Source organism: Microtus pennsylvanicus, chromosome 6 (genome assembly GCF_037038515.1).
Source record: "Microtus pennsylvanicus isolate mMicPen1 chromosome 6, mMicPen1.hap1, whole genome shotgun sequence".
Taxonomy (NCBI): Eukaryota; Metazoa; Chordata; class Mammalia; order Rodentia; family Cricetidae; genus Microtus; species Microtus pennsylvanicus.
In genome coordinates, this window is record NC_134584.1 from 54,939,844 (window position 1) to 54,962,182 (window position 22,339).

General features: G+C 43.4%; 1 protein-coding gene across 1 annotated transcript in view; it reads left to right on the forward strand.

Annotated features, from left to right (window-relative positions):
• Positions 1-22,339, forward strand: part of Iqgap2 (IQ motif containing GTPase activating protein 2) — a 283,168-nt gene that overhangs the window by 131,926 nt on the left and 128,903 nt on the right. Inside the window, exons 3-4 of the mRNA XM_075976277.1 lie at positions 9,688-9,844; positions 19,970-20,047. Coding sequence (XP_075832392.1) covers positions 9,688-9,844; positions 19,970-20,047 — 235 coding nt within the window. The remainder of the gene's footprint in view (positions 1-9,687; positions 9,845-19,969; positions 20,048-22,339) is intronic.

The window sequence follows — 22,339 nt, forward strand, 5'->3', positions numbered from 1 at the left end:
GTGAAGTCTATAATTTGTATGGGCAACTGTATATGCAGGGAGGAGTGGATTCACTAGGGATGGGCAGGCTGTGGTAAAGGAGCGGTTTGACTAAGTCATTCACTAGCCTAATTGCTACCTGGAGTCTGTCTGGCAGGGCTGGCAGCTGGGCAGAGGAAGGTCCTAGGGTTTGACAAGCCGGACTAGCTGCCACTGGTGGTACTTCCATTGCACTGGGAACTGGAGTCAATAAACTTACATCAACCCCATTGTTATCCCCGTGTCGCAGGCGAGGAACTGAGACTCGGGTGTTAGCCAGGGGACACACACTCATAAGTGGCAGGGCGTGGGTCTAATCTAATGTATCTTACTCTGGAGTTTGTGTTGTGTGCCTCTCAAGACAAACAAGATCCTCACAGAGTCGCACTCTGAGTGACAAAGTCCAACAAATAATCCGAAACCCTTAATCAAAAATGTGGAATACTCCAAAGCCTAAAACTTTTCGAGCTCTGGTGTAAGGCCACAAATGGGAAAGCCCCACTCATCCTCTTGTATTAGTCACAATTAAAATCCAGGCACACTCGAAATTACCTTTAAGCTACATGCGAAGGTGTAATGAAACATGCATGGATTTTGTGCTTAAAACAGGGCTGGAGATCCAAGACCGCAGTGTGCTGCCTGTGCAGTTGGTTTCTTCTGAGGACTCTCTCCTTCTCTCCACGTGATCGTCCTGAATCCCCCTTCTTATTAGACATCAGACAGATTAGATTAGGACCCAAACAAGGCCTCATTTTAATTTATCTCTTTAAAGACTCTATCTCCAAATATAGTCACACTTTGAGATACCAGACATTAAGACTTCAACATATAATTTGGAAGAGGTACTCATAGACACCCTCAAGAACTGTGTGCATTAATCATGTGGTTGACGCCTGGCTCAGGGGTGCAGAGACTTAAAGCTCTCACAGAGGACCCAGTTCAGCTCCCAGCACCCACACAGCAGCTCACGACAATTTATAACTCCAGTTCCAGGGGCTCCAGTGCCCTCTTCTGGCCTCCACGACCAATAGCCATGTGAGTGATGCACACACATACTGGCAAAACACTCATGAAATAAAAATAAATAAATCTTTAAGAATAAATGCATTGGCTCACATCTGACCCACCAAGTTTGTTTGTCTTTGAAACAGGAACTCACTTATATAGCCAAGGCTGGCCCTGAACTCAGCTTTCTTCCAGGTTTCAGCCTGCTGAGTTGTGGAATGTTCGGGGTGAGCTACCATGTCTACTTCACCTAAGTCTCAAACCATTGTAAAATCAGCTAAATCTCAAACCTCACCTCAATATCATCTGAATCAAGGGAAGGTGAAACTTTAGGTATGATTCCTCTTGAGGCAAAAAAAAAAAAAAAAAAAGTTCTCTTTATAAACTTGTAAGCCCGGTAAGTTAAAACCCCATTAAAGTTATAAAACCCGGTAAGTTATCTGTCTCAAAAATGCCATTACAAGACAGGTGGAAGACGGCATTCCCTTTCCTTTCCGCAAAGGAGAAAGAAGACAAAGGTCACGGATCCAGAGGAAGTCACAAACCTCACAGGGTGGGTTACGTTAAATCTAAGGCTTGAGTGAGAATAGCCTTCTACCTGATGCTCTGTCTTCCAGTGGCTGGCAGAGCAGCGCCTGTTCAAGGCCCTGGGTGGCAACAGAAACAAGGGAGAGACAGCCTCATCCCCCAGCCTTCATGAGCGAGGAGCCCAAGCCTCATATCAAGTCTGTTCGCAGTCAGAAGCTCTGACTGTCCCCTCACAGGAAGTGATGCCTTTTCTTTCATTGTTGTTCTGTCTCTGTGGCCTTTGGTTCAAGCTGGTAATGCTTCTGTTGGTGTCTGCTGCTCAGTCGATGTACCGGTCATCTTCTTTGGTTCAAGCAGGTAATGCTTCTGTTGGTGTGCGTGCTCAGTCGATGTGCTGGTCATCTTCTTTGGTTCAAGCAGGTAATGTTTCTGTTGGTGTGCGTGCTCAGTCGATGTGCCGGTCATCTTCTTTGGTTCAAGCAGGTAATGTTTCTGTTGGTGTGCGTGCTCAGTCTATGTGCCGGTCATCTTTCTATGCAATGACTGTCCGTGTCTAAGCACACCACTGGTGTGCTTTCGGGAACACCCTAACATCTTTTGCAACTATGGCTGGCTACAGTCTTTTCAAATCTTCGCCTTCTCTTTAGTTTAGAATTAGATTAGCAATTCTTTCTTTCACTTTATTTTTCATTTCTTCTCCTTTTGTTCCTACTCTAAATGAGGACCCAGGCTGTGATGTCAGTACTTAACCTTCTCCTCAACTGAACATTCAAGGTCATAACGGAGAAATGCTACCTTACACAAAATACCAGCCTAGTGCTTTGCCAGTTGATAATGAAGGCCGCCTTTATTCAGTGTCCAATATCCTTCCTCATGTGCCTCTGAGACCTTACCTTCATACCCTTTATACCTGTATGTCTACTGCTGTCTCTATTAGCATCTAACTAAGCCAATGTTCCGTGGTACAGTGTTGGGAAAGGTTTGTCAAACTCAACAAATTCTGCTAAATCATTTTCCAAAAGCCTAGTCTATTCTTCATAGACACTAGAGTTGTATATTTATTCTTTTTTTTAACTTGAATATGATTTCTCTGTGTAGACCTGGTTGACCTCAAACTTGAGATCTTCCTGCCTTGGGCTTGAGGGAACTGGGTTTGCAGGCATGTCCTACCACAGCAGCCCTGTGGGTTCTTTTCATGGTATTTGTGTACCTATGTTTTAAAGAAAATAACTGGATTTATGTCACTTTCTTATAATGAACTGAGCAAGTTTTTAAGAGAGTAGGAAGGTGACCCGTGGGTGCCCCGAGTTCAGTTGTTTTCTTACACCCACATTCCTCTGAGCTAATAATGCTGACAGGATTGTGTTGGCAGCTGCACACGGGCCAGCAGCTCATAAGAAGGTTTTCCATGGGACCATAATTTTGTATTTTTGATGTTTTTGCTTCCCGTGGGCACAAAAGGTAGAGTGACCAATTATTTTACGTATAAAGAGCAAAGAAGAGAGCTTTTTGTGTTCTTTCTGAAGAAAATGTTCCACGTGCTGCTTTTTCTTTTCCTAAACAATGGGGAGAGAAATAGACTTGAGACTCTTGAAAGTTTATAGAAAAAGGTACTTCATGAAGTAGGGGTTTTGCAGGGGAAAAAAATGCATTTTCTTGTCCAGCAGTCCTACCATAGGGACATTTATTTCGTCCACTGCTGCATGAGACAGGCCAAGATTTATGTCTCCGATTTCCTGAGTAGAAACCATAGCAAATGTCTCAGCCTCTTCCATGTACTGTTCAAGGCACAGCCAGTGCAGAAGGATAGACTCTTTGCCCCTGGATTTTTGTAGGTTGCTTTTTGTTTGGTTTATTTCTTTGTTTTTGTCTCTTGCAAGACAAAATGATAGTGGTGTTTTTGTTTTTGGTTTGTTTGTTTGTTGTTTGTTTGTTTTTGTCTTTTGGCCTTAACAGGAAGCAGGAAAACCTTTTCCTTTCTCTTCTTTCCATCTCCTGACTTCCCCCACCGCTCTTGTAGAACCTTCCTCTGTTCTCACCTGCGTGTACAATGGCTGCATATGAGCACCCGGAGCTGCATCCAGCAACAAGGCTAACTCCAAAACCTCTTTTGGAATGACAGCCAGAGAGGTCCTCTTGCTGCCCTTTGTCCCTGCTCCTCTGTGCTGGGAGGTGACTTGGGGTTTCCCCGAGGGGCAGCAAACACAGGAAACACAGCTGGAAGCATGGTGATCCCCAGTAGCCTTCTGGTGTTCATAAGAAGTAGCTTCAACACATATGGATTGTGGAAGTTGTTTTGGGTTTTGGTCTTAGTTTATGTAGTTGTTGTTTTTTAAAAGACGGGGTCTCGCTGTGTAGCCCTTGCTGCCCTAAAACTCACTGTAAAGACCAGGCTGGCCTCAAACTCACAGAAGTCCTCCCGCCTCTGCCTCCCTTCCCAAATGCTGGGACTGAAGGTGTGCAGTACCATGCCTGGCTTCACCCTGTGTTTTGAGATGAGATGTTCACACATTATTGCTTTGGGCCAGTAAAAGTCACCAACAGAAAGAGCAGGTACGCCCAGGAAAGTCAGAGGCAACAGAAAGGAGGTGAGCCAGTTCTAGTTTCAATGCTGTGTGTGTCTGAGCCAAGCTTGATACCACGTCTCAATAGAACAGGAAGTCTGGGCAAATTGATTATTTACCAGCTTTATGTACTGTCCATACACAAACCACAGACTTGATATATCACTGCCAATGGACTGAGGATAGAAACACACACTGCTCTTACAGCTAAGTGACCTGTCCAGAAGGTACCAAGGCAATTCGACAAAAGTAATCTTTTTCACATACAATGCTGAAATAACTGTGTCCACATCCAAGAGAATCCTAGCTCCTCCTGCCACCATGTATAGCTGCTTTAGAAAACAGGCATAAGGCCCTAGAAGATAAATATACAGCCACTGTATGCATTAGTTACTTGTCTTGTCACTGTGAGAAAAGAGCTGTAAGGAAGAGTTTTGGGGGGGCTTAAAGTTCCTGGAGATACAGTGTAACATGGCAGGGAAGGTCTGGTGGCAGGTGCAGGAGGTGGCTGGACACATTGTGTCCCAACCAGGAAGTGGGGAATGCTTATATTCTACTATTTCTTCTTTTTTATTCAGTCTGAGACTGCAGCCCATGGATTGGTAGTGCCTACACTGAGGGTGGGTTTTCCTACCTCAGTTAACCTGATCTAGATAATTCCTTAGGAACACGCTCAGAGATTTGTTTCTACGGTGATTCTTAACCCTACCAAGCTGTCAGTTGAGATCAACCATCATACCATATGACCTAGCAATTCTACTCAAGTAAATACACAAGAGGAATGAGACCCTGTGTCCTGATGACAACATGTTTAGTAATGTTTTGTACCAGTATTAGCTCATAATGGCCAAAACATGGAAAGATGAGAACTATTGTCCACAAACCAAAGAACAGGTAGATAATATGTGATAGGTCTCACGTTCGAATTACTCAGCAAAGGAAGTTGGGAGAGGGTAGGGAAGCAAGGGATGGATCCAGGAAAAGTTAGGGGAGGAAATGAAGTGTGGGTTTGATCAAGATACATTGTATGCATGTATAAAATTCTTAAGTAATTCATTAAAACATTGTATTTCAAAAAACCTCCATGGGATGTTTGTATTAGGCAGGCCTAGGGTGGGTACCCATCATTTCCCTCACCTCAGCCCTACCCTTTTACAGTGAGCTGGGATATAGACCCTGGACTATGAATAGCTGTCCCCTAGCCTTTGGGTTGAACAACATTGTGTCTGTGCATGCAGTTCTCATCTACACGCTTTAAAGAGATAGATCTCTAGGATGTCCACCCCAAGATGGCATGCATTCTTTAGAAATGTTCATGTCCCAGTTCCTACTTCTTCATGAAGTATTTCAATACTTTTAGATCACTCTCAGGTACCCAAGCTAACTAGTGATTCTGTCGGCAAAACCTGCCACTTGTCCCAGTCGAAGGGTCTCATGGATTGATCGTGCCCTGGCTGGTGGCTCTTTCCTAGCTGTATCCTGCCAGAGGAGCTGAGATGCTATGTAGGTTTGTGGCAGTTCCTACTGGGCACTCCTTTAGAGAGTCTCTCAGCCTCACAATAGCCAGCCTCTATCTTGTTGCTTTTGCTCTCTTGAAAGGTAGCCTGGGCCATTCACCATGGCTGTTACCAAGTGTGGCGGATGGAGACTGAGCAAGTAGACAAACCTGCAGGAACCTATTCGCTCCAACAGTGATGTAGCATTCTGACCTTACGCTGGGGGCATAGCACACCGTGTTTCCAAGGCATGACACTCATGACTTCTGCCATGGACGAAGCTGGGAATGTCTTGTTAACACATGTTAATAAGCTGTGGGCCTGGACTGGAGAATGCACTCTTCTGTTGGTGAGTTCAGGGAAGTTCAAAGTAGGAGATAACACTAGCAAAAGTTCTTGGCCACTTTATCAAGTTGCTTCATGTTCCAGTTATGTGTCCTTGTGGGTCTAAGGAACTTCAGAAAAGCTAAGTTTTCTCGGAACATTATCAGGATTCAAAAAAAATGCTAAAACTCATCTGCCATGGGTAACCCCAGCTCCTCTTTCTGGGCTGGACATGAAGCCTGGGTGGTATTCCCTTTGAAGCATGAAATCCAGGACTCAAACAGCTCTTTAAAGGTTCTGCAGGGTAATGTGATGCTCGGCAAATCAGAGAGACATTATCGATAAACAAATGTATGCTGGTTGAGTAAACAGGTCGCCAGGCATAGAAGGACTCCAAAGAAAAAGATAAATTTAAATTAGCCCCTCCTCTAATGCTATAAACATTAGCATGCACTCTCTCCATCCCTCCCCTCCCGCCACTCTCCTGTTGTAGAGCAGATTCTGATGGATCCCACGCTTACACTAAATTCTCTATGTAACCAAGGATGACTTTGAACTTCTGATCTTTTTGCCTTCACCGCCCAAATGCTGAGATTACAGGCATTAGCCCCCCTACCCCAGAGCTGCAGATCAAACCCAGGGTTCCATCCACGTCAGAGGTAGGCACTCTACCAAATGAACAACATCCCCAGCCTGTCATGTTTAGATTTTGAAAGGCTGTAGCTAACCTAAGTTTTTTATATCATAAGTATTTTAAGGCAACTGCATGCATATAATAACAGACAAAACAAGTGCAATTATCTCCCTTTTTAAGCAAGCTCAACTCTAAAATATTATACTTAGTGTTGGTTTTATTTTAGAATTCTTCTCCTTGCTCCCAACTGTCAACATATCTCTCTGTATTCCACCTACCAGTTGTCAATATATTGTACCCCCTCTGCACCCCAATTACCGAGTTGTTACAAAGCACTTATATATTGCTATATGAAAAACAATATTTTTCAGGGTAATTATTTGGAAACATAATTGGTTGGAAACAGATTGTACTTTGTTGTGAAATAACTTCATGCCCTAATTAGTTTATCTAAGTTAGAAACTCGATGCTGACGTTTGATGCAGAATATCCCACAGAGGCCCATGCATGAAAGGCTCAGTTCCCAGAATGGGTGCATTGGGACATGCTCTGCTCCTGTGTTTGGAAAAGCTTTGCTGTGTGTGTGAGGGGGAGCAGGGGGTGACATGGTGGAACAGTAGCCCTTGGTCTCTCTGATATGTTTCCTATCCTTGAGCTGAGCAATTCGTTTCATCATACACTCTCTGACATTGCTCTCTGGTTCCCTACAAAAAGTCTACCACCATGCCCCCCACAGCTCTACCCAGTCGTGGACTGAAATCGCCAAAATTGAGCCAGATTAAACCTTTTCTTTATTTTTATTGGATACCCTACCCCTCTCTATTTTGGAGGCAAGATCTTTGTATGTAGCTTAGGCTGGCCTTAAACTCCTCCCTATTCTTCTGTCTCAGTCGCAAAAAGAGCTGGGATTGCAGACATTCATCACAGGGTCAGGCCTTCCCGCTTCGGAAGCTGCTTATACCAGGTTTTTGTTACAATGCCGGGAAGCTAGCTTGTACAGTAGCTCTTAATATAGCCGTTTTTTTTTTTTTCTTGAAACTCGGCACTTTCTTCCTTTCTCTTCATTCCTTTCTATTTCTAAGGCCATTATATTGGTTCAGGTTTATGAAGCAAGGTTCATATAACAACCATCTCCTGTTCACCGTGTGTATGAGATGTAGAAAAGCAAAGACATTCTCATCTGCTCTCACCTTTCCCCGCTCTTCAGCTTCACAGGGCTCTGAGATATCAGGACAGAGAGCCCTTTATCATTTAGGTCTGTCCCCCTCCCGTTAGCAGAGGAGAGAGAAGGCCTGGCAGATGTTGGAGACTACAGAGCCTGCCGTGCCCCCTCCCTGGCTGATAATGTAGAACTTCCTCTTTGACCCCTTTCCGAAGCTCTCCCCGGCTGTGTCATGCTTTCCTTGAATTGTTTCCTGCCTTTCTTCCCTTCCCAGTTCCCTCCATCCCACCCAGTCCCCCAGCACTGTCTCCGGGGCATCTATTATATGGATTAATTGGTTATAATTACTGCTGTCAACATGTCACGCCTCTTCTGTAGAGCTGCCAGGGGCTCCTCGCTTCCTATGGCAACAGATGTCATCACGTATCATGCTTGAGGTCCTCCAGAACCCAACGTGAGATATTTATATATATAGCTCATTTCCCTTTTCTCCCGGTGAGCTTTCCCCATGAGTCAGCCAGGTAGCTTTTATGTTTAGGGTTTATCCGGAGCCCAGCTGCACACTTTTTCCTTGCCTGCCAATGTAGGCCAAATCAGGTCTTTATCCCATCTTTAAGTTTACCCTGATCACTCCAGGGATAACCCCATGCTGCCCTTTATGCATCCCTACATGGTTCTCTTATTTTTCCTTGATAATACATTGTATTCTCAATTATTGTGTATATTATTATATACACATGTGCTAATTTATCTTACATATTCATGTGTGAGTATACATATACATGTATATGCATATTTTGAAATGCTGCAGGAATCAGCCTAAGAAATTTTTCTCTTGAAATAAGGGTTTTTATTTATATTTTCTCATATATTCTATTTTCTCTGTGTCTAATAACCAGTCAGGAATTATTCCTTACTTCTTAGGAGTCTGTCAAGTTTCTCAAAGCTGCTGTTCAGAGCCACAGGAAGAACAGCTGTTTTTAGCATTTGCAGTTTGGGTCAGGTCGGGTGTTAGGATCACAGCACAGTGCTCCCTGTCTGCCATGTGTTGAAGGAATCTGAGCTTGCTGTGCCCATATTCTCTAGGAACAGGCCTGTGGAGGTCCGGGGCTCACACCCACAGCTGTATTTATCTGTGAATCAATGGTGATGGGGAGGGGGGAAGGGGGTGGAGTCAGGGACTCTTCTGCTGAGAATGCTGAGTCTTGGCAGGTGTGACTCAGGAGGGGACAGAAGGACCATTTTCTTCATAATTAGGATTTCCAATGCACAATGTGAAGCATGAACTACCCTGGCCTCTGGCCCACTGTGTGTCCTCAGGCCAGCAATGACCTTGGCGCTTTGCTTTCTGAAGTACTGGCACAGTGCCCTGAGATTTAATCTGATCTATTAAAAAAAAAGTTTTTAGAGGGCAGTGGGAAATATATCTTCCTCTAAAATGTGGGTATGTTTAATGTATTCCTGTGTATTACTTAAGCAACCTGAGCCACTTGCTGAATTTCCCATGGTCCTGGCTTCCTTGGTGGCCACTCTTCACCGAGTCAGCTGGACTGTCCCCTCCCTAAGGCACAGCTCCTACAGGAATTGCCCAACTCATAAGCCCAAAGTCAGTTTTCATGACATGCCAGCAGTCCATGCCAGCAGGACTAATTCCACCCTTACAAAATGGCTTGGCGTCCCCCCACTCCTCTGACACTGACGGGAATTAGCAGAGGTTCAGACAAAGGTGAGCTTGGCAAGCCCTGACCCACTAGTGAGCTCTGTACCTCTCAACTAAACTCTCTTGTTCACCTCCTGTCTTGAATCCTTGTTCTGCCCAGAAAGTCTACCCTTCCAGAAAGATCCTTGAGGCCTGTTTTCTCCCACGGTGTCTCCAGCACACAGGGAAGCACTGTGTGTCTCTTTTCCAGAATGTTACCTGCCTGGAATCACTTCAGTGTTTTATGGTCTTTTCAGATGGATGGAAGTTTGCTTAGTTGAAGAATTGCCACCAACCACTGAACTGGAAGAAGGGCTCCGGAACGGAGTCTACCTTGCGAAGCTAGCCAAGTTCTTTGCCCCGAAAATGGTATCAGAGAAGAAGATCTATGATGTGGAACAGACTCGTTACAAGGTAACCAACCACCTGGGAGCTAAATGCTTTTGACTTTATGCAAAATGCAAGTTTGGTGTGTCTTCTCCTTTACCCATTTCCTTCCTATGGTTGCTGTAAGGATTTGGGGAGGGGGTGTCCTAGGTCTTTGGAGCCTATTAACAGTCATTCCCGGAGCCGAAGCCCTTTGAGAAAGAATGTGTTTGGTTTCCAGGCTAAGGCCGAGAGGCCTCTGGGGTTTCCAAAGCTTCCGCTGTTATTCCTTCATGGAGGTCTTTTGTGACTTTATTAGTTACAATGACTATAAAAGTAAAAGTGCATCCTGCTTCCTTTTTACCACCATCACCGCTTCCTGGTCCTACAGCTCTCCTGAAGGAGTGAATACTCACAATCAACTCCTCCCTAAGGACGAATAGGCAGTTAGCGGTTGCTGGGAGGTAACTACTGGTCCATCACTCATCACCTTAACCAGCCCCTCACCATGCTCCTAGAAGTAACTCTAGACTCAGAATGTCACAGACCAAAAACAGACATGAAAATAGAAGTGGGGCTGGTTGACAAGAGGGAGGAGATCAGTGGGGGGGGGGGGAGCAAGAGAAGGTAATAGGGGTGAATAGAATCAAAATATATAATTTTATAAAAATATTGTAACGAAACCCCTCAATCCAGTGGGTCTCAACCCTTCTAATGCTGCGACCCTTTAATACAGTTCTTCATGTTGTGGTGACCCCCAACCATAAAATTTTCTCATTGCTACTTTGTAACTGTAGTTTTGCTACTGTTATGAATTGTAATGTAAGTATTGTATGCAAGATATGTGACCCTATGAAAAGGTAGTTTGACCCTCCAAAAGGGTCGAGTCCCACAGGTTGAGAACCACTGCCTTAGTAGATATAATTAACATATGCTAATAAAATGTGATTGTTAAAAAAGTTTCATGAAACAAATATTCTTTGAACTTGTGGCCCTGAAAAGACTTAGGTCAATGTAGTTAAAATGATATTAAAAGGTCAGGCAGGAATATTTTTCTATTTGGTGTTTTAAAAACAACAACAAAAGGCTAACCTGTTTGTATGTAAGTGGTTTTAAGAATTCTTTCATGACTGATTTAAGGAGAATCAGAAAATAAATATCAGTGTTACCTTGGAAGGAAAATAGACACAATAGAGGAAAATAGTCTTATTTAAACATGGTAGGAGTAAGGTTAGGGAGACGAAATCCTAGTAAATATCAATCTTATATTAAAAACTAATCTTGTTCTCTCAGAGAAACTGAAAGATTTACAGATCAAATGCTATTTTCTTTTAGGCTCACTGGGGAAAAGGCGGGTAGATGATGTAAAACTGGCCATGAACGTGTAACTATGGAAACTGACTGATGGCCGGTGGGAGAGCGCTGCACTGTCCTGTCTCCTTTATGTTTGAGCTTTCCCACTAAAAGGGAGGACTGCAGACACCACGCCGAAAGGTTCCTTCCTGTAGTACAGGTGTATCTCAAGAGCCCCTTTAGAACATGCGTGTGGCGGTCTGTTACAGATGTCATAACTTGTTCTCTGCACGTCAAGCACTCAAAGCTATGGTACAGATATGCGTGTGAGAGCCCCTTTAGAACATGTATGTGGTGGTGTGTTACAGAAGATGCCATAGCTTGTTCTCTGCACATCAAGTGTTCAAAGCTCCTTGGAAACTTGATCTTCCCTTTCTTTTTTTTTTTTCTTTGTTGTGGCTATGTGTATGGTATCCATGCATGTATGTGTGCATGTTTGCAGGTGTATAAGGGGCACATGTATGTCCAGACCTCAGTCACTCCACTTTCTTCAGGCTCTTGCCGAACTCAGAACTCACCCATTCTGATTAGTCTGACTAGGTGACTTGCTGACCTCAGTCAACAGCTTGCCCCAGGAATCCCTCCTCTCTTCCTCTCCAGTGCTAGGATTCAAGCATGCTGTACCTGTTGGGAGTTCACGTAGGTTCGGGTATCCAGACTCTGGTCCTGATGCTTGTCCACCAAGCCGTCTCAGCTCCTGCCTGACTCTGTTCTCTTAAGAAGTTTAAGATTTTTGTTGGTTTGTGGTGTAGGGATCCCACTTAGTCCCTCACATATACTAGGCAAATGCTCAACCACTAAGGTACATCTCCAGCCCATATTTAGAGTCACCTGCCTCTTTCTCTCCTCACCCCATTCCTCTCTCTCTCTCTTTATTAGGGATAAATTCTAAGACTTTGTGCATTGCTTGGCAAGCACTCCTAATACTGAGCTGTATCCCCGGCCCCACATTTAATTCATTATATTGGTATTTTGTCTGCAATCCTTAAAAGTTATTTCTCACTGGATGGTGATGGTGCACACCATTAATCCCAGCACTTGGGAGGCAGAGGCAGGTGGATCTCTGTAAATTCAAGGCCAATCTGGTCTGCAGAGTGAATTCCTATTACACCAAGAAACCCTGTCTCAAGAAAAACCAAAGCCAAAGCAAACAAACAAAGTTATTTCTCTTACAATTGCAGGGAAAATATAGAACATGGCTGAAAATGGAATGAACGGGAAATGTATTTTAGATGAAATGACTTCCTTGTTTTAAGCACAAGTAAGAGTTTGTTATAGCCCCTCATGCTTGACATCTTATGGTAAATTTTCCCTATAAATGGACTCTTAAAAAGGTTAAATTATGTAGGATAATTGTTATTCTAACATGTATTCTTGAATGTACATATTGGATTCAGATCATTATTTGAATAACTTCTAAATCATAGAACACAGAGTCCTATGGCAGAGCTCTTTGGGTTCCATGCTCATTGCTTAGACCAGAGTTCTCAACCTTCCCAATGCTTTGACCCTTTAACCTTATAGTTCCTCATGTTGCGGTGACTCCCAACCATAAAATTATTTTCATTGTTACTTTATAACTAATTTTGCTAGTGTTATGAATTATAATGTAAATTGCTGATATATGCAACCCCTGTGAAAGGGTCATTTGATGAGAACCAGTGGCTTAGACAGACAGGCCACCAAGCACAGGCTTATGTCTGGAAAGCTGTGAGGAGCAAGGGTTTGCATTCATCAAAGGTCATTTGGGTTCCTGGGTTCCTGACAGACTGTTAAAATAGCAAGTCACCCAAGTTTAAATTTTTAAAAAGAAAATTAGAGAATCATAGGAGAAAACCTATGCTCCCATCCACAAGATGAACCTGCGCCCACATTTTAGACTCTATTGTCAAGTGATTATTATCAAGATCAAGGCCTGTTAGTGACTCAGTACCATGTCACTAGACTAGGTACCAGACATGAAGGGGAAACTGGGGACGTTTTCTTTAGGCTTTGTGAGCAGTGAGGCTCAAGTTTAGAAGCAGACCCTTCATGGATTTGAGTCCTGGAGTCAACTCAGGACTGGTTCTTTTTTCCCTGGCACATCATAGACCTTGACATTGGGCATCTGCTTAGGACTCCTATGGCAGTAGCTTCAGGGATATTTAATCAGACACTTTCTCTAGGCATCAAAGAGCCCACTATCAAGATGAATGTCAGCTTTTCCTTAGAATGGGGACAGGAGCAACTACATTGTTGGTCTCTTAGGTCTCTTGTTATGAAACAGTATTTACAGGGCACAGGCAGATGATGATATTGTGAACAAAGCATTGTAGGAGAGAAAAGTGTTCTCAGGGGCTGTCCCCAACCCTAGAAGGCCCCTGGAAGACAGGCCCTGTGCAGAAATAAGGCTGAGCAAGGGCAGAATGAGGAGGCTGTTGCCAGCTGTGGTGTGGGTATGGTGTGCTATCGAGTTACAGGGAAAATATAGTATGTATCAGAACGAGCCCTCAGTGGGATCTTGGAGAGCAGCTTCTTCATGACAGAAATTCTTAGTAGTTTCCTGTGTAATCATAAAGTTTCACATTAGAGACGCTTTGGTTTTGATACGGTAGCAAAGAGAGACAAACTTTCATGAGTAAATGACACATCTTCCTGTTCCTGAGTCCTTTGGGGCAAGAGTCCTCTGTATAGTCTCTAAAAGGGTCCGTAGACTGTGAGATGACAATGAGGATGTTTAAACATAAGGGTCGCTCCATAGCACGGGTGTGGCGCATCAGTGCACCATCTGGGAAACCATGAGTTCGCAAAGAGCAGGCTCCCACTGCAGCTGTAAGCACAGTCTTCCTCTTAGACACAGCATCTCCACGGTAGATCAGGCCCTCGATTCCCGAAGGACACGGTATTAGGCTCGGCAGCTTTCATATTTGCCTGGCAACAAACCAAGAAACCTGGTGCCTTACTGATCTAGGGTTAGAAAGATGTCCTGGCTACTATCTATGAGCCTTCCAGACATGAGTACTCCACACGTAGGCAATTCCATCCTCTCTACTAAGACATGTGGCTATGCTGTGTGTGCTATGGCACCCGCTATTGTCTTCCTTGGATACTCTGCAGTGTGTGAGATTCTCTTACGGTCTGGCAAGGTGGCTCAGTGGGTACCAACTGATGACCCAAGTTTCATCTCTGAAACTCATGTGGTGGAAAGAGAAAACTGGCTCCCTCAAATTTTCCTCTAACTTCCAAACAAGTGCCGTGGCATGCACATGCATGTACACATGTAAAAACATGTGCGGGCGCACACACACACACATGTAAATTTTTTTAACATTGTTCTGTGCTCAGTCCACAGTAAGTCGTGTAGAAGTTGATCCATGGGAGGGCTTGGGAAATAGGTGAAGGACGACATGACAGGGTCAGGTAAGCCAGAAACCTTTATCGTGTGTGTGTGTGTGTGTGTGTGTGTGTGTGTGTGTGTGTGCGTGCTTTGTGGGTGTGTGCTTTCCTTGATTAGTTACTTTTATGTTGCTGTGAGAAAACACCATGACTGTGGCAGCTTAAGAGTTTATTTTGGCTTCGGGGTCCAGAGGCCTAAGAGTTCCTGATGGCTGAGCAGAGACATAGCAACAAGCATTAGACATGGCAGCAGGAACAGGGAGCTGAGAGCACACATCTTGGATGTCAAGTAGGAAGCAGAAAGAACGAGCTAGAAATAGCAAGGCTTTTTATTCTTAAAGTTGACTCCCAATCACATACCTCCTTCAGCAAGGCCATGCCATCTACACTTCCAAAGAGGTCCGCCAACGGGAGACCGCGTATTCAAATGCCTGGGCCTATGGGGGGACATTTCTTATTCAAGCTACACCTTGGAACTTGCTCAATGTGCTTAGAGTCTGAGCTTCTGCCTTGGGGAGCCAGTGTTGGCACAAGCTGAACTCTGACCCCTCACTGCTGAATTGAGTACCATCACTTGATTTTTCGAAGATCCCCCTATAAGAGAGTCTTGTGTTGTATAAAGATTTGAAAGCAAATTATAATGCAGGAAAATGATAATATAGAAGCAAAATGATAATGCAGGAAAAGAAGGTGAAGTTGTCCTATGAGAGAAGCACAGGCAGGTTTAATATCCGTGCTTGAAAATCTAGACCTGAAATGGCCCCAAGTCTGAAACTCGGAGAGGCAGCCACACTCCAAGGGTTTTGGACTCCAGAGCATTTTAGATGTGGATTTCTGGAGTAGAGGTGCTCTAATGTCTATACAAATATTCCAGCATTTGTACCGCTTTGACATCTGAAACACTGCAGATCACAAGGACATCTGATAAGGAGCATTCAATCTGTGCGGAGTAGAGTTCATTTCTATGCACATTCCCCTGTGCCCAGCGCTGTGCCAGGTGATAATGGCAGAGCAGTTCTGATATTCTGGTGCTCGTAGCTGGATAGACTATCACTATGCACTTGTAACTTGTGACCAGCCCAGACAGAAGACATGGTAGTCACGATTGACAGATGGAAGTGGTAAGAGCTGAGCTTCTTCATTGGAAAGTTTACCCTGAGATTAGAAAGAAGGAGAATGCTGTTTGTCTTAGTTATTTTTCTTGTCCCTGCCACAAAATGCATTTTAAAAAGTAACTGAAGGAAGGGTTTACTTGGGCTCACAGTTGAGGGTCCGGTCCATTATACTCAGGAAGTCATGGCGCCATAGGAACGAGATGGCAGGAGACACTCCTGCAGGAAGGAGGGTGAAGAGAGAGAACTGTGTGGAGCTCAGCTTGCTTTCTCCGTTCTCTTCAGTCCACACTTCTCAGCCCATTGGATATTGGGGGGGGGGGGTCTTTTCATCTCCATTAACTCCATGCTAGAAACTCAGAGATGCTCAGAGATTTGTCTCTTTGGTGACTCTAGTCTTGCCCAATTGACAGTCCTTAACTAGCATATCGTCCCTGCGTGGTCAGGGTGGAGAACGGGAAGACCACGTTGAGAGGGAGCTTTGTGGAAAGCTCGGGAAAGTTTGGCCATGGGTGCACAGCTGAACGGCGCTGCATTCCCACCCAGCTCCCGCATGGCTGGCTTTATACCCAAAATAACAACACACAAATTGGATTCTTTTAAACACTGCTTGGCCCATTAGCTCTAGCCTCTTACTGGCTAATTCTCACATTTTGATTAACCCATTTCTAATAATCTGTGTAGCACCCTTATGGGGAAGGATCTTAACCTGCATCCATCTTGGAGAGGAGAGCTATTGCATCTGTCTTACTTCCCTTCTTCCCAGCATTCTGTTCGGTCTACTCCACCTATCTAAATTCTGCCCTATCAGGCCAAGCAGTTTCTTTATTAATTAACCAATGAAAGCAACAGATAGACAGATGACCCTCCTCCATCAGGCTGGCATGTGTTCACTGAGGGCCACACTTGCTCTTGGCCACTGTGAGCAGCAGAACGGATGGTGTCTGGACTTGGAATCAGGGCGCTGTGGTGAGCCTGTTCTACTTCAATGGCTTCTGGGTGCGGTATTCTACCATGATGAAAATAATTTAGGGAGAAAGGATTTGTTTAGTTCACAACTACAGATTACAGTCTATCCCAGCAGGACATTAAGCTGTCAGGGACTTCATAGTCAAGAACGGAAAGAAATGAATAGATCCACGCCTGCTATTCAGCTCACCTCCTCCACTCCCCAGGACACAAACCCAGGGAATGGTGCTGCCCACAGTGGACTGGGTCTTCCCACATCTTTTGACTTAATCAAGTCAGACCCCAACAGACAAGTCCATGAGTCAAACTAATAGAAACAAGACAGATAATCTAGATAATCTCTCACTGAAACTTTCTTACCTAGTGGTTAAAGCCTGTGGTGATCAGACAAAGCTGCCCATCACAGAGCCCTAACTCCAGGCTGTTATGTTAAGCATGAATGACATCAGAGTGTCATGCCCATTAATACCCTCAGTTACCTCATGTATAAAATACATTTGTGGGCTAATTGTCGGAATTCTGGGTTGTCTTGTAGATCTGGCTCTAATGGGGAGGAAGTTAGACCCTAAGAGAATTTGCATAATTTCTCATCTATGTAATCGAAACAGGATGCACTTCATTTGTTTGCAGTGAAACCGTTCAGTAATAGAGATTGAGCACATACCTGTAATATGAAATTAGAAGAAAGAATATATTGTTCCACATGGAATATAAGGACATTAGATAGACTGAAGCATCCCTTGGATAAATATAACCATAGCCATGGTCATTTCATCTCATATTAATATATAGGAGTAATTTCTTTTTTTAAAAAAAAAAGACCCAAAAAGAGCAACAATGGATGAGATTATTTTAAGTCCATTTAGAAAACGAATTTTCATACAAATCGAAACAAACCCATCGACTAAGACAGTTATTGTTGCAGACCACTTACAGGAGCATGGTTACTAAACAATGAGTGTGAACCTCAGGGTTCTGAAGCCAGCATTCCTCGGATGCTTGAGATGAAGAATCTGAAATCTGTTGGATCTCTGAGGAAACACCTACCTTTTCAGCCAGTTCCTCTATATGAGGCAGAGACCTTTTGCTGACTTTACAGAGGAGGAGATGTTTCAAGCCAAGGATGGAGTGTCATAGTTTAACACCTGATGCCCTCTACATGTTCAGCTGGACTCTGAAGCTAAGGACTTTCTCTTTGTTCTCATTGTGATCTTCCCAACTCAGATCTCAGCAGCATTTTAAGACTGAGGAAGGAAGACACAGTAGGGTTTACAATTTTTCTGAGATTCCTTTCTTAACAAGACCACTAAAGATAAATAATGTTTTTTAATACATGATTTGGGATTGTTGAAGCCCAAACCAATGTTGACTCCAGAAGATAATTTCAAGTTAACAAAAGTCATTTAATTAACTCCTCAGGACAAGAAAAGAAATGGACATTCATAACACCACAGAGAGGAGGACGAATGGATGGTCTTACCCTGCAGATCGGGACTTCTGCTGGGTGATTTTAATATGGACTTGGGAACTTACAGATCGGTTTTCTTTGGGTGTTATCAGGAAATGGCATCAACTTAGAGTCTTGGTCATTTTACAAAAAAAGACAGAAGACTGAATGGGGGCTAGATTATCATTTATAAGCCAGAATACCTCACATGCCAGTGGTGTCCCATGAAGGATACCATGTTAGATAGAACACCATTTAGTTAAATTGTTTGCAAGTGACCCTCATTCTGTCTCCATTCAGACATGGTCAAAGGTTGTGTCTGTCTTGTTCTCTTGTGGCCACAGATTGCTCATATCTAAGGTCTGCTGGAATTCTGCAAACATTCAGACTATGTTCTAAAGAAACACCGTGTTTTCCCTCTTTCTATCTAATTTATCTTCTTTCTTCCCCTCTCCCCCACTCCTTTCTACTCCCAGCTATTCTATACACCTGATCTCTTTTTTCCGAAGAATAACCAAGCAACCATTATATTCCATGCCCCCGCCTCCACCAGAGGTGGGAGAGTGTTGGCACTCAGGAGGTTTCCAAGACCCCATCATGGCTCCCAGATTCCTTTTAGAGTTAATGAACTTTAGACCAATCATTTTATCTTTTTGACCTGATTTTCCTTATACTTAAAAAGTTTAATTAGCAATTATTCTGAAAGGTATTTGGAAAATTAGAAATAATTTACATAAAGTACTTGAAGCTCATTGTGTAGTCACAAATACTGACTTATTAAGCATTCGTTGAGTATGAGTTTGCTTATGTTTTATAATTTTTATCAGCAATGGGAATGCCTTTGATTTAGTGGACTGTTCAGTTTTGGCAGCTCATGGAAGGGCAAGATGAGCCAGTCTTGTTGAATGTGATTATCATTGAGCACTAATCACATGATAAAACTTGCTATAGTTAATTTTTTGCATACTCGTTTCAAATTAATGTGAAACAGATAACATTCTATTATGCATTAAATGAAAAATGCAAGACAGTTTGAGTCTCTTTGTGTCTCATTACTTCATATAACTTCATAAAGCGGCATGATTGGGACTTGTGTGCTGTAAAGAAAAAATGAGAGGCATACAGAAAGACTGTTTTTACTATGTAGAAAAGGGTCAAGTGGCATTTCTGCTGAATATCTACTTCTTGTACGGGCCAGGATTAATATTAAAATATGAGTAATGTACACTAAAATTAGCCCTGAATTATTGAATGGTTTGTGCTTTCCTCTTTATATCTTCCAGGTTTCCTGTAGAGATAGACATCCATGGCTGGGGGGAGGGCATTTAGCTTTCTAAAATCTCCTGTTTAGAGCTGGGACATGGTAGTACATGACTGTAATTCTAGCACTCGGGAAGGAGGCAGCGGCTAGAGAAGTGCCACAAGTTCGAGGCCAGCCTGTCAAGTTTCAAGCCCACCAGGGTAACATGGCAAGACCAAGCCTCAAAGAAAACTATGAGGACAATAACAATTATAACTTAAAATGAAAACCCCATCTAGTTTATCTGAAATTGCTAGACTTCTCAGCCATAATTACTAATATCTTGACACCATGTGAGCATGAACTTGTGCATACATGTTTTCACAAAACACCCGGGGGTACATGGTGGACATTACATGGTGTTCGAAATTCAAGTTCAGAATTACCTTGAAATGTGAACTGCAGAGACTAGCATAACCTATCATAGATAACCAGGGTATTGCTGATGTACTGTCTAGTCTCTCTATTGTGTCTGGATTGGTTTTATATGAGCATCAATGACTGTTCGTGGAGAAGCCGATTGAGTAGCATTTTGGTAATGAAATATATATTGTATTGCAGATGACTTTCTTGTTGTGTGAGCTCATGTTCCTTTTTTCTTTCTCCTATCATATTAGAAATCTGGCCTTCATTTTCGACACACAGACAACACCGTGCAGTGGTTGAGAGCTATGGAGGCCATTGGACTACCCAAGGTAAGCTTTGGCATAGCAGATGCTAGATGGGGAAGACAAAAAGTCGTGCGCAAACGCCTTGCTATTAAAACTGACTTGGCCACCTGAGACATGTCTCTGCTGGCTTGAGCACGTGGGATGGCCTGCACAAAGATACACATGGCAAAAACTCACGATGAAGTGGGGATATAGCTGCAGGGCAGATAGGTGAAAGTGTATCCCAATTAAGCCGGGTTAGAATTGGCTTTAGCTGATCGTTGACTTCAGATAGTCAACTGTAAATTATTGAAATTTGATGTTTTTAACTCTAGTGTATGTGTCTGTGTGCATATGCACAGGTACACATCTGCCAGGGTGTGTGCAGGTGAAAGGCCACTTTCAGGAGTCCCCTCTCACTGTCCACCCTGGGGAAGCAAGGCATCTTGTCTTCGCTGCATTTTCCAGACTGGCTGGCTGGTGAATTTCCAGGCAATGCTCCTGTCTCCACGTCCCATCTCACCGTCAGAGTGCCAGAATTACAGACGCCTTCCACTTCATGGCTGCTTATGTGGTTTCTGGGGATCAAACTTAGGTCATCAGGCTTGCACAGCTGGGCATTTTACCTGCTGAGCCATCTCCCTGGCCCATGTGTTTATTTTTATAATTATTATTATAAATCATCATGGTATCACTTTAAATCTGGAAGGGTTAGAGGCTTGTAGCTGTTATTCCTAAAATAGATCGACCAAATAAAATTCAATCAGTAAGCATTCAGCACTTGGTAAATTCAAAGAGAGAAGAAATAGACACATGGGGGAAATGAGGAGATTACATCTGATGGAAATCATAGGACGACTTTTTTATTTCGAAAGGATTTTAGAATCACGGGAACTTTCAAAAATAGTATGTCTCTGTGTCTCCATCATTCAGCTTCCCTCAGTACTGACATTTTTATAACTGCAATACAATGTTAAATAGAAATGCGAGGGTTTTATTGGGGTATTTTCTTTTTTATGATAGGGTCTCTATGTAACTAAGGCTGCCTTAGAATTCACTTTATAGTCCAGGCTGGCCTCAAACTTGTGGAATCCTCCTGCCTCAGCTTCTGAATAGTGGGGTTATCAGCATGAGCCTCCCACCAGCTGCCATTGGGGTGTGAATATAAACGAGAACACTGGCTTTACTCAGCTCCTATTCTCCTCAAATGCATTTGTTTGCAAGAGTGAGCATATTGTTCAGAGCCAGTGCATCCCATGAATGGATTTGTGTGCCCCCTACGGCTATCCAGACACAGTCTCCGCAGGGAAAGGGGCTTTTATCTTCCATCCCTCCCCCACGTTGTCCCTGGCAATCACTAAATGCTCTCCATCATTAGCATCTTTGTCCGTGTGGCATTGGAATATTATTGGAATCACATGGTGAGCAAGCTCTCGGGTTGGCTTCTCACTTAAGTTTCCTGTCCTTGAGAGCCATCACATTTTCCTCTGTCAAGGCCTCAGTCCGTTGCATTGCTGGCTACATGCAGCTGCTTTAAAGGAATGGTTTATAAGATGTCACCTTGGAGACACGGTGCAAAGGAATATGTTGAGTTAGAAATACCCGTGCTATTAGTTTATTGTTAAGCCAGGTTTGCTATTAAAAAGATTAGCTGGGAAGGCTGGGGATGCAGTGCAGTGGTAAAGCGCTTGCTTCGGATGTGAAGCAGGAAACTAGAGAGATAGGGTAGCCGCTGAGATGGTTGCTTTCAGAGGACCCCTCAGTTCAGTGCCCTGCACCCCCATCGTGGCATGTTTTCAACATCTTTTTACTCATACCTGTTTTACCCCAGTCTCATTTTCTTCGAAATTGTCAATATTTAATTCATTCCGTTATTTTCAATCAACTAGTCCCCCCAAACATTAAATGCTGCTCCCTTCTGAATATTGGTTGCAACATAAAATCAATTAATTTTGACTGATCAACTGCTAAGTGAGGGCTTGGGTGTTTTGTTTTTGTTTTTTTTTTTACAAAAAAGATTAATAAAGAGAGAACATCAGATAGAGTTTTTCTTGGTGAAGAAACTTCTGATTGGGACAGTTTCATGATGTGTGAAAGATGTGATTTCACCTTTCCAAGTTGTTTTAACATTCACTTTTCACCATGAAGTCTGGAAGACAATATTACAAGGACAGGAGACTAACAATGCCCTTAGCTGACTTTGTAGGGCACTGCCATGAATTCCTTCATTTACCGGTATTAAATGCTCAGTCTGTGCCTAGCTTCACGTGGGTGCTAGAGATGCGGAGTTGCACGGCACCCCGTCTGATGAACTTGTTGATTCTACCTCCTTGGTGC